Here is a 13,085-nt window from a genome sequence, read left to right as displayed (position 1 = left end):
TCGTGGAGGCCTCCAGTACCTTGTGGACTGGGAGGGATACGGCCCGGAAGACCGGTCTTGGGAGCCCGTGGACAATCTTCATGCCCCGGACTTGGTGCAACAGTTCCACAACGACCATCCCGACCTCCCAGGCCCCTCGACGGAGGGGGGCCCTGGGGGGGGGATAGTGTCATGGGTGCTGGGGGCCCTGCAGAAGAAGCCGAGCCTGCAGAAGAAACTGTGCCCCTGCCACCTGCACCAGTGCCCCTGCCTCCTGCTGAAGAAGATCCAAGCCCCCCTGCCTCGCCCTCTCGGGTGGCTCGTGTGCGTGACCGCCTTCATCAGGACCTCAGGGATCGGAGGAGGGTGGCACGCTCACAAGCAAGATGCTCCCTGAGCCCTGAGTTTTGAAAGGATTCTGGCCCTTCTAGGAGTGAGGGTGCTTGAGTCCCAGCAGGATCCTGGCTGCCCTCTGAGTCAGCAATTAGCCCAAATGGGCAACAGACAGCAGAGGGCTATATAGCTGTAGGCTTTGAGAGAAGGCTTTGTGGAAGAAACTAGTAATCTAACTGACGTCCTAGCATCCACTTCGGCTTTTGACTTTGGACCTCCTGACCTTGGCTTGACTTCTGGACCCCCTGACTATGGCTTATGAACCTCTGACCTACGATACCTGGACAACGATTTGGCTTTGGCACCTTGGACACTCTTGCTCACCGGTTACAGATCATGGACTGCCCCTGGACTTCGCCTGGCCTGGCCCCAGCTCGTGACATCTGGTGGCTGCTTGACCTGGCTTCAAGGAGTTCTCCCTTAAAAGCCGAAACAGTCCCTCCCCCGTCTTTTTTTTTTTTTTTTTAAACAGAAACCAAGCAGATATCAAGCCTGGAATGCTGGCCAAACTATTGTTGTCTACCAACAGTCCATGAGGGCCACTAAGGTCCTCTGTTTATTAAAATTAGAGATGATGTATTTATCATTTTGGGGAGTTTTAACCACCCAATTTATAATTTTATTTTAATTTTTAGAATTCAGTTTTTTCTGCAAACCTGAGACATTTTTTAAACTTTCCAATACTTTACTGTAACAAAAATAAGCTTAATTTACAAACAAAAATAATATTAAACATTCAACACTTTTCTACTCCAGTTCTTACAAATAGATCTTGTAATTGGCTTACTATAATATTACATAATATCTATATAACAACAAAGTCTAATAATTCTGCAGATAATACTTCATTATCAGAGGCTTTGGAATTCACATAATCAAGGTAAGGAAACCATCTTTCCACTATGTTATTTTTATAATTTGGCGATTCCACCAGCAGCAGTTGAGTAGATAATTTATCCTGTATTATAATATCCCTTACTTTCATGAACCATTCTTCCAAAGAGCAGACAGTACTTTTTTTCCACTTCTGAGTCAACAGGTTTTTACCTGTTAATATTAGCAGTGATATGAGTTCAATTTTCTGGCCATAAATTTAGTAATATCTCTTCAGGCTTTAGCGGAACAGTACTCCTACTATATCTGATATTTTTGCCACTAACTGAGACCAAACGTTTTGTATGAAAGGACAAGACCACCAGCTATGGATAACTTCTAGACCGCACCCTTTCCAGCATTTTGCATTTGAGTTCAGTTTGCTTCTAAATAACTTAACTGGGGTCAAATATCATCTTGACAGGATTTTAAATTAGTGAGTTTTAACATTAATTGCCCTGTTCTTCATGGTAGGGGAACTCTATATCTGTTCCTCTGTAATTTGGATATCGCAATCCCTCTGCCAAGCGTTTTGTGGGTTGTTTCTAAATTTTTCCTATCAGAATTTTATCTATAATTGATATGAGGCCTTTTGTATTTGAGTGCCCTACTTTCAGGACTTTTTTAAAAGCATTTAATTGTTTAGTTTTACATATTAGTGGTATTATTTGATTAAAAGCTTTATGAATTTGAAAATATTGAAGCCAAGGCATATCAAAATGATGATTTTCCTCCAGTTGTTGTTTTGTACCTAGTTTTCCTTTTATAATTAAGTCATTTATTCTAAGGTTCTTCTCCCTACAATTTTTATAGAAGCGGGCAGGAAAGTCACATCAATGAAATATACGCTGAAAAATCTGATAAGCTGTGACCTTGCCCCCTGCTACCTCCGCACTATCTCTGCACATTACACTCTGATACCTCTGCACTGTACTGCCACTTTAAAGAGACTGGGACCAGCCTATGCCAAACAATCGGCCAGCACCCGAAGACCTACAGCACATTAGCACCTTCTTTACTGCACTGACACTTTAAAGAGCATTTTAAGAACTGCAGCATATTATCCAGCACTTTAAGAACCTCAGCGTGCCAGCACTTAAAATCTGCCTTCCTGCACTTTAAAGAGACTGAGAACATTTAATGTCAAAACCATCTAGCACTTTAAGAACTGCAGCATACCAGCATTTTAAAATCGACCTTCCGCATTTTAAAGAGACTGAGAACACTCAGTGTTAAAACCATCTAGCACTTTAAGAACTGCAACACACCAGCACTTCAGCCTTCCAACAAACAAATCACCTGCTGCAACTAGTGACCCACCCACTTATTATTTAGGGTTATTTTTGGGTCTTAAATTGATTTAAAATTGATTAAATGATTTAATTAGACCTAAGGGATTATTTATCCACTAAATTGAGATAAGATACTGACCAATTAATCAGAAGAGGGTGGGGGGAGGGGTAAACTAAAATAAATTTAAAAAATTAAATTAAAATTAATATTTTCTTTCTTTCTTTAATTGGTTGAGACGACTAGTAGTGGTTAGAAAATGTTTAGGTAGAGTGGGCAAAAGAACAGAATACGTTGTGTGGTTGCTGATTCAAGACAGAGACCCAGACTTCGGAAAATCTTTGGTAAGAGATGTCGGGCCAGGGGATTCCAGTGCTCCTAGGGAGGGGAAAGTACAGCGGTGGGAGCAGGCAGAGTGTGAATGGAAGGAGTAGGAGACACAAGAGTGCTCGCTCCCCTTCCAGCCTGTGTCCCATCCCAAGGATGGCAAGTGGGAAGGCCAAGTGGAGACACTCGCCTCCGTCCCTGGTGATGTGCAACGCCAGTCCATAAATAATAAAACCTCAGTCCTGCAAGAATTTTTCACCAGGCAGGACATGGACCTGGCTTGCGTGACGGAAACCTGGGTGCGGGAGGGGGAGACAGTTGCTCTCTCCCAAGTTGCCCCGTCTGGGTTCTCTGTCCTTCACCAGGCCCGGACTAGCGGGCGGGGGGGGGGAGGGGTGGCTTTTTTCATACGGGAGGATTGCTCCTTCAGGATACTTCCGCCGCCAGAGATCAAGGGCGTGGAGTGTGTGGGCCTGGTGTGGGACATTGGGGAAAGTTTGGCAATCTGGCTGGTGTACCGTCCGCCTAACGCACCGGCCAATGCCCTACCGTCCCTGATGGAGGCTGTAGCAGGCTGGGCATTGGAGCACCCTCGACTTATAATCCTGGGTGACTTCAATGTCCATGCTGAGGACGCAGCTTCCACTCGTGCGACGGACCTAGTGCTTTCCATGGCAGCACTAGGACTTTCCCAATATGTAACAGCGCCCACACATCAGGCTGGACACACACTAGACCTGATCTTTGCGGCAGGAGTAGTAGTGGGTCAGATATCTGCCGAGGCAGTGCCATGGTCTGACCACCAGGCCCTGAAGGCCCGTGTGGACATGCCACCCCTGTCCCGTTTAGGCAGTGAGCAGATTTTGGCTCGCCCGCGTAGTCAGATGGACCCGTTGCGGCTTCAAATGGCTATACGGGGTTTTCCAGTATTATTTAACCAACTGTAGAGCATGTAACCATTTGATTCCCATTCCATTCAATCAATACGTTAAGAATTAATATCAATACGTTAAGAATTAATACCAATACGTTAAGAATTATTTTTTATTTATTTAGGATTTATATCCCGCCCTTCCCACAAGGTGGCTCAGGGCAGCTTACAACAGGGAGTCAAACATAAAATTAATAACATTTAGATGTGTAAATATTTAAAACATTTAAAACCTTAAAACATTAAGCATCATAACAGAATATATAACAAAAGTCTGGAAAGCTATGTTAAGTTTCTCGTCAGTCAAGTGTAAGCTAGCCGGAAGAGGGTTGTCTTGCAGGCCCTGCGGAATTGAACAAGATCCCGCAGGGCCCTCACCTCCTCCGGCAGCTGATTCCACCATGTAGGGGCCATAAAAGAGAAAGCCCTATCCCTGGTGGATTTAAGGCGGGCTTCTTTTGGCCCGGGGATAGTGAGAAAGTTTTGGGTTCCCGATCTCAGTACTCTCTGGGGAACATGTGGGGAGAGACGGTCCCTCAGGTAGGCAGGTCCCAGGCCATATAGGGCTTTAAAGGTAATAACCAGCACCTTGTACCGAACTCGGTATATTACTGGGAGCCAGTGCAGAGACCGAAGACCCAGTCGTATGTGTCCCCATCTTGGAAGGCCCAGTAACAGCCGGGCCACAGCATTCTGCACCAGCTGCAATTTCAGAGTTCAACACAAGGGCAGCCCCATGTAGAGGGAATTACAGTAGTCCAACCTCGAGGTGACCGTAGCATGGATCACTGTTGCTAGGTCGTCGCGATCCAGGAAGGGAGCCAACTGCCTTGCCCGCCTAAGATGAAAAAAAGCCGACTTGGCAGTGGCTGCTATCTGAGCCTCCATTTTTAAGGAAGGCTCCAATAGTACCCCCAGGCTCTTGACCCTGTCTGCCGCCGTCAGCAGCGCACCGTCAAAAACTGGCAGGGGAATTCCCCCCCCCCCGGTCCCCGACGACCCAGACAAAGGACCTCTATCTTCGCAGGATTTAGCTTCAGTCCACTCAGTCTGAGCCACTCAGCCAAGGCCTGTAATGCCCAATCCAAATTTTCTGGGGTGCAGACCGGTCAGTCGTCCATAAGCAGATAGAGCTGGGTGTCATCAGCATACTGGTGACAACCCAGCCCTTACCTTCGGGCAATCTGGGCAAGGGGTCGCATAAAGATATTGAATAACATCGGGGAGAGAACTGCCCCTTGAGGCACACCACAATCAAGTGCGTGCCTCCAGGACAGCTCCCCCCCAATCGCGACGCTTTGTCCTCGACCTTCAAGGAAAGAGGAAAGCCACTATAGGGCCAACCCCTGAATCCCCGCGTCGGCAAGGTGGCAAGTCAGTAGCTGATGGTCAACCGTGTTGAACGCAGCCGACAGGTCCAACAGCATCAGCGGGATCTATTTATGATATCCCGTACAGGATATCTAAGGTCCCTCTGGCAAGATTTAATAAGCCAGGAGGGGCATGGGTCCAATTTGCAAGTTGTTGGGCGAGCAGATAAGAGAATCCTGTCAACTTCCTCCAGACTGAGGGGGCTAAAGCCATCCAGAATGTAATCTGAAGACATCGTAATTTTACGAACTATCTTATCTAACTTACTTATTTAACAAATGATCTGAAAATGTTTCTTAATAGATTTAAAAAAGATTTCATTAAAATTATATTTTTCAAAAACCAATCAAAAATGCTGACAAATTTATTTATGACTTATCATTCACACCTAACCCCCTAACCCCCCTCTTCTATACTTCCTGTCACTCAGTAGCTGAAACACTCATACATACTCTCACTCTCTTTCAAAGACTTTCAGTTAATTCTCCCCCTTGTCATTCACACCCCCGTATATTTACCTAATCAATAGAGTTAATGTATGCCTGACCCCTTCTTTCTCCTATCCAAAATCATGAACATCCGTTCACTCACATATCCCCTTTCATTCTGTTACAATCATCCAGAACCCCTTCATTATCCCCTTTTTTTAAACCTATAAAACAAACTTTCATAATACTATTAATAAAATCTAAGGTTTTAAAAATAACGCATATATGAGTTCACTCGGATGTCTAACACCATCTAGTGGACAAAAACAATAGCACAGTTTGGCAAGCTCCGGATCATAAACTTCTTTTACGCAGAGTCAATGTTGGTGTGTAATTCTTTATCCTCATCTTCCGTTAGTTTGATGTTCAAGTTGGAGAGAACTTCTTTTTCAGTGTCTATTGAGTTTATAGTGTGTGTCGTTCCATTTCTGTGAATGATGATGTCTGAGACAGTATTCCATCTGAATTTTATGTTTGTGTTGAATAACTTTGATGCAAAGAATTTCAGCTTCCTGCGTTTATCCAAGGCTTCTTGTGAAAGATCTAAGAGAACAATCACTCTCTGGTTGTTTTGGGTTAGCGATCCATGAGCTCTGACTCCTTCAGTAAATGATCCCTAGTTTTTGAATAAATGAATTGCACTAAAATGTCTCGGGGTCTATTCCTTTGCGCCATAGCCAATGGCCCCAGTCTTTGTGCTTTTGCTATTACCGGTGGGGTGTCATCATTCATACGAAGAGTGCGGGCAAGCCAGTTTGAAATATAAGTAGCTAATTCTGATCGTCCCTCCGCACCCTCCTCTATGCCTCGAAATTTTAGGTTCTGATTCCTCCAACGCTGTTCCAAAATAATTAATCTTTCTTCCAACCTTTGCTCTTTAGTATTAATAGCTATTATTTCAGATTTTAAAGCTAGGGAGGCTTCTGCTGCCTGTTCTGCCATTTTTGCTGTTAAGTCTAGCTCTGTTGTCAAGTCATTAAGCTTTTTGTTTATCGGCTCTATACAGTTAGCAATAGCCTCTTTGAAATCTGCATTTAAATCTTGCCTTAACAATAGATGGTCTCTTTTAGTGATTGGCGCTGCATCTGCATCCAAATCATCCTCCTGTAGAGCCTGGCTGCTGGGCGTCTTTCCCGTCACCATTTGATCTCTCCCTCCTTGCCTTGTCCTCGCTCCCCCTTGTAGTTATTTCTTTTCTGAAATAGTCCTTAACTGAAGCCAAATTCTTTCGTTTTGTGATCTTTTTATTTCTTGAAGGGTTTCCCATTAATAATTTTGCATTTCCCCCGATGATTTAGAGGTAGATTTCACATCAGGGAAGCAGGAGAGGAGAGCTCTGCGATAAAGCGTCCGCCATTGGCCCTTGACGCTCTGTCCCCCAAACCTGAGACATTTTTAATTGGGTTAAAAGTTTTTTAAAAATGATTTGGAAGCATAGAAGCTTTACACAGTATCCCTGATCTTCCAAGTTTCTCAGATAAGAGAAAATGCTGTTCAAAAAAATGACAAAGATGATCTGACTCCAACAGTAATAAGAAAATTTTTTTACTTATAACAAATAGAAGCACATCTTACATGACATATTCATGTAGGTACATTTAACTCATTTGAACAGATTAACTTCAAAAAAGTTAACTTGCTACAGCTCCAAGTCCAGGTAAGAGAGAGAAGAAGAGCTGTCCTATATAAGATGAAACAGAAGACAAGCAACAACCAGAGTCTCAACATCTAACAGATGAGGGGGGGGCAACCACCAAGGGAACCTCAGTGAGAGAATTCTCTTAACCCCTTCCCTCCCAGATCCTCTTCCATGCAGAGTTACAATATTCAAAAACCCTTAACATCGCATGCAAAAGTTCTCAAGTTTTAGCTTGTCCTTTTAAAAATCTGTCTCTTGATAAAGGGTTTGTCAGGATGTTGGCCACCATCTCCTGCTGAACAATCCTCCATCTCTATTATACCCTCCTCAGTTTGATCATGCCAATATGTTTACTGCACGTAGCCATTTTTTCTGATTGAGAAATCTTAAAGGGTTGGACAGAATCCATGTCCCCAACGAGGCAGGCAGGTAACTGCCTCCTGGGCATGAGGGGGAGTGTGCTGGAGCCCCCAAACCCTAGTGACCAGGGGAAGGTGGGCAAGTGACTGCCTCCCAATCCAGAGGAGGAGTGTGGTGGGCCACCCTCAAAACTCATCAAAAGGGAGGCAGCTATGTGGCTAGCTCCCAGGCCAGAAGGGAAGGGCTGGCCACCCCATAATCCATCTTCACAAAAGGGTGACTGCCTCCCAGGCTCAAGGGGGATTGTGGAGGGCAGAGTAAAACCCAGTGGTCAGAGGGAGACTCCTAGGCCCAAGGAAAAGGGTTGCCAACTGCAGCAACAATGTCTATAATGAGGAGGTGGGCAGTACACCCCCCCCCAACAGCCAATCTTCACCAAACTTGTGGGACAGGTAGAGAGGAAACCCAGGGAAGTGAGCTGCAAGTTTGATGCCTCTTGTTTGCAGGTGGTCTGTACGACACACTCCTGAACCTACAGCTGAGATTTCTCCAAAGAGCACTTTCCTTCAGGCACCTGCTTTGGGGAGCTGTAACTCAGCTCCTGTAAGTCCAATCTTCACCATAATTGGCAGGCAGGTAGATAAGAGTCAGCTGGAGATTTGCTACAAGTGTGGTTTTATTATCCCATGGGGGGAACATTCCACCATATCACAAATTGGTTTGTAAAATGAGAAGGTTTGTGGTTCATGAGACCCCAGTAATCACACCGAACCTCTATTTTCCTGGTCCATACCCATCCCTATTCTAGAGCACAGCACAACAGTTTAAAGTAACAATTAAGTTACTTGAATGACTGAAAACTGAAAAGCGATGGAACAGACCACCAAATCTATGAAGTTTTGCAATCTGCAACTGTAAACTTTCATGGGCAGTTATTCAAAAAAGCTCAAGGTTTATACATTTATACAGTGGAAATATTGGGCCACAGACAGATAAATGGTACATCCAGACTAACATCTAACTGAATAGTACATCCATACACAAGTGGTCCATCCATACAGACTAGTATAAGCTTTTGAAGGACTGTCCATCCACATTAACATTTTTTTAAAAAAAAAGATGGGGCACTCATGCACTCATTGTTAAGATTCACACAAAATTTACTTTTACTATGTTTTCTGGTCAGAGAAAAACATCTGGTACAGACTTTCCAATTTTATTTATTTAAAGTATACAGTACATACACTACAGATAACTAAAATATAATATACCAAACTCATTCAAACTCACAGGTCAAGTTAAATTACCCCCCCGTCATCCAAAAATAAAAAACAAGTCCATACACATCAATAAAATAGCTACTAATTTAATCAAACAGTAAAAACTTTTATAACCCCCATAGTGAGAAATGAACTGCTAATTGTGGAATCAGTCCATGTATAATGGAAGCTCATGTGCCAAGAATATAATTTGCAAGCCTCATCACTCAGCAAATTTCACTTGTTCCCAAAAAACGGCACTCTTGACAGTATAAAATGCTACAAGAAAAGGATAAAGGGCAGAGGAAGTCTGAAATAATAAGAAAAGAGAAACTAATTTTCAGTGACAGTCAAGTCTTTCATCTTAAGCCATGCCTTGAACTCTACCTTCTTTAATTATTAAATCAGGAGCTGCTGTGCAAGATCTGTCTGCTTTTGATGGTTCTTAAATTCAATCCTGCTGACAGACTGTGTCCATTTCTTGCCATATTTAACATTATCTATGACAAGGTTTGAATGTTAATTTTTTTCCAATTCAAGTTTTATTAACAATACAGTCTAAATTTTAAGGGAGTTTTAAGAGCAACATCAAATAAATGATCACTTTTCTTAAGTGTCAGCTTGATGACAAAGTCAAGAGAATCGTTGATTTTGGCACAGGTATTTGCTTTCTAAGTCTAAATTTCACCGCTTAAGTGGCCTAGAAGGGGATGACAGTAAGAAGCAGTACACAACTTTAACTCAGCAGCACAGAAATGAACGCCTGGGTGAAAAGATAGGGGTGTCTGCAGTGGAACTAATATTCTGTCAGACTTGATCATGAATAGTAAGAAAGGCTTCCTAATTTCAAATGCCAGCTGCTCCCTTTTAGGGAGCCTATTCCAAGAGGTGCTTGTCAAAAAACCCTATTCCAATGGATTTTGGGTAAGGGCAAACAGAACACTGCCTCATAGAGTTGTAGTTATTTCTCTAGGGAAGTTTTGTAGACAAACACAAAGCCCTCAGTTTATGTCATGGTGCCTTCACATGTTCTTGACCATCATATCGAGCAACTTATGAACAAAAGCTCACAATGCCCAGCCATTTCATGTTTTCCTCTGGGTCTCAGGCTCAGAGCATTGACTATGAGATTTCCGTAATGAATGTCAATAAATCAAAAGTAGGCTTGCAACTTACGGATACACACCTGAACAGTATACTCAAGACTGCTACAGCACAGACATTATCTCCAGATTTGATGCAATAATTCAGGTGTCAGATTTCAGAGACTGTTAATTAAATATTGAAAGGGTGCTCATATTTTAAGCATTAAAGTGAAATCATGTGTGACTTGGGGGAGTGGAGCTGGAGAAAAAATGTCTGGGTCACAGTTGCTTTAAACTGTTCTTTCAATATGTCACTGTTTTCAGTCTTACACTAAAGAAGTATAAAAGCATAAAAAATATTCTTCTGTTTGTAAATACTCATGCATATTTCTATGAAGGGAAACACCATTTTAACTCAGCTTTTCATTCAATAATGCCTTCCTATAACACAATATGCCTTAAGGAAAATTGCAAGATACTGTTTATAACACATGAATAAACCAAACCATACTACATTAACACACTTACAGTTGCCTTGTTTTGAGCCAAATACTCAGCTTCCATTTTACTTAGGCGTGCGTTGGTATCTTCCAGCAATTCCTGGATGTTTTCTGTGTGTTTCTTCTGAAGATCAAACTTTTCCTTTTCCATTTCGGCCACTGCATTATGGAGCTATATGCATGGAGGGAAAATCCAGCAGCTTCCTCAGTCAAATATGTCTTAACATTTACCCACAGCGATAGAAAGAATCAGGGGAGTGTTGGAGACCACAGGGACTACAAAGAACAGTACTTTGGGTTAAATATAAAGCACCTTTACAATTTCTCGGCCAGAAAATTAATATGAAATAATCACTAAGTGGACCAATCCCCTCTCAAAAATTCAACAAATATTCACACCATCAGTAAACAGTCCCAATTCGCTAGGCATTGTTTTTACATCAGTGAAGTGAACAATCATAATTTATCTTTACATCAGACCCTATTTGTCATCAGATACTAAGGCAAAGAATCAAGCACATATAACTCAATATTTGAAACCTGGGCTTGAAAGTAGATCTTAATCCCAGGCAGCAAGCTCACCACAGTGTAGATGGGTAAGAACTGCACATACAAAGTTTTATCTCACACCCAGAGCATTATTCTGAAATGCCACATTAAGGGTTGTATATACATCACATCTGAGAATGCTGCACTTTTATTTTAAAGATTTTACTTCACAAACATAGAGATGTGGTCTTAGTGATTTTAGGGCCCAAGCAAATATCCAGGATGGCCATTTCACTGCTTCCTTTCTCTCCTCTGTAGGGGACAAGCTCAGTTGCATGGAGATAGAAAGTAACAACCAAACCAAACCTGTCCAGTCTCCCTCCCTGGCGGCATCAAGTTGCACAATCAGTGTAACCTAACCTATGGAGTGCCACAGAACACAATTCTATTCCCCTTGCTTTCAATCTCTTTGTAAAGCCCTTTGGACAAATCATTCATAGCTTTGGGGTATTTGCATAATTGAATGTGTCATCAATAGGCAGACGATACACAGCTCCCAATCAAAATTATTACTAGAGAAGTAAGTTACTGCAGTTGATCTGGCCACCAGGAGCCACACCACAGTAACACTGAAGCTAGACTACTGTAATGCGCTGAACATTGGTTTCTTGTCAAAATCAGTTTTGAAACTCCAGTTGGTATAGAATACCATGGCTCAGATATTATAGGGAACTAGATGGAGCATGCTATTACTCCAATTCTGCAGTCACTCCTTTGTCTGAGCATCAGCAACCAGGCTCAGTTTGAGGTACTGCTTATCACATACCAGTGTGCCCTTAGTGGACCTGGACCCTCATACCCGTCAGATTGCCTCTCCCTCTATGTACCACCTGACAGCTTCACTCATTTGAACAAGATCTTCTGCAGATGCCAACCAACAAATGGGCTAAATCAACAATTGCCCATATACACACACACCTTCTCCATTGTGGCTCCCACCTTATGGAATGGCCTGCCCGAGATGGTCAGGAAGCCTCCCAGTCTCCTGGCTTTCCACATACTATGCAAAACTGATTTATTTAAAAAGGCTTTTCCACATAGGCAACAGAGTTGCACAGTACTAAATGATTCACAGGGACTGTGGTCTATACTACTGTGTTCAGTTTGCTGAAACTAGGATCTTACCACATCATTTTTGCATAATTTAATGTCATGGTAATACTTGTGCTTTGCTTCAGTTCTGTTTTTAAATTTCTGATTGATTCTATAACTGTAATCATATTGAATTTCCTACCCTGTTGTTTATACTGACTCACTCTGTAATCTGCCTTGAATCCAAGTGAGAAGCAGACAATATATAACATGAGTTTTGACAAATAAAATAAAAAGTGTACAAGCAAGGGCAGCAGCCAGCAGTAGCAGTCATTGGTCAGGGTAGGAGCCAATGCAAGAGCAGGGATCAGGCAGCCAAAACTGAGCCAACCTTCAGCTTCCACTCTGTTTCTTGCTACCTAGTGCTAAAGTAGCAGTGCAGAAGTGGCAAGGACAGTGGCTGAGCAGTGGCAATCCAGAAGGCCCAGTATGCCCCCCCCACAAAAAAAACATAGGGCCCAAGACAGCTCTCCTATCTGCCATAAGACAATCCCTGCACAAGTATGCAGAAGTTATCAAACACAGACTTCATGGAACATGACTTTCCTTCTTCCTTCTGGGGCACAGTGGACTTGCAGGAACACCTTAACAGACAATATGAGTCTACAGTGGGAGCTGGGAAATCAGCATAAATCACCACGGCCTTTTATACAAACAGAAATGTTCCACTGGAAAAACTTCATAGCTGAATATGTATATAACTATTTTAAGCAACTTTTTAATGAAAAATCCAAAATTCAACAAATAAATTCTTAACCATGGACTTAATTTAGAAGATGTTTTTTATCTTTTAGAAAGATCCAAGTGAGCAGCTGTATTGGTCTGAAGCAGTAGAACAAAGTAGGAGTCAAGTTGCACCTTTAAGACCAACAAAGTTTTATTCAGAATATAAGCTTTCGCGTGTGCATGCACACTTCTTCAGACGAGGAATCAGGTACGATTTCTCGTC

General features: G+C 42.6%; 1 protein-coding gene across 2 annotated transcripts in view; it reads right to left on the bottom strand.

The window, feature by feature from the left end:
• The window catches only part of CEP112 (centrosomal protein 112), a 507,150-nt gene that overhangs the window by 394,960 nt on the left and 99,105 nt on the right, over nucleotides 1-13,085 (bottom strand). For both annotated transcript variants that reach the window (XM_060252333.1, XM_060252332.1), the window contains exon 12: nucleotides 10,524-10,667. In XM_060252333.1, coding sequence (XP_060108316.1) covers nucleotides 10,524-10,667 — 144 coding nt within the window. The remainder of the gene's footprint in view (nucleotides 1-10,523; nucleotides 10,668-13,085) is intronic.

Source organism: Heteronotia binoei, chromosome 13, assembly GCF_032191835.1.
Source record: "Heteronotia binoei isolate CCM8104 ecotype False Entrance Well chromosome 13, APGP_CSIRO_Hbin_v1, whole genome shotgun sequence".
Taxonomy (NCBI): Eukaryota; Metazoa; Chordata; class Lepidosauria; order Squamata; family Gekkonidae; genus Heteronotia; species Heteronotia binoei.
The sequence above is the reverse complement of the archived record's forward strand: the minus strand, read 5'-3'. Positions and strand labels throughout refer to the sequence as shown.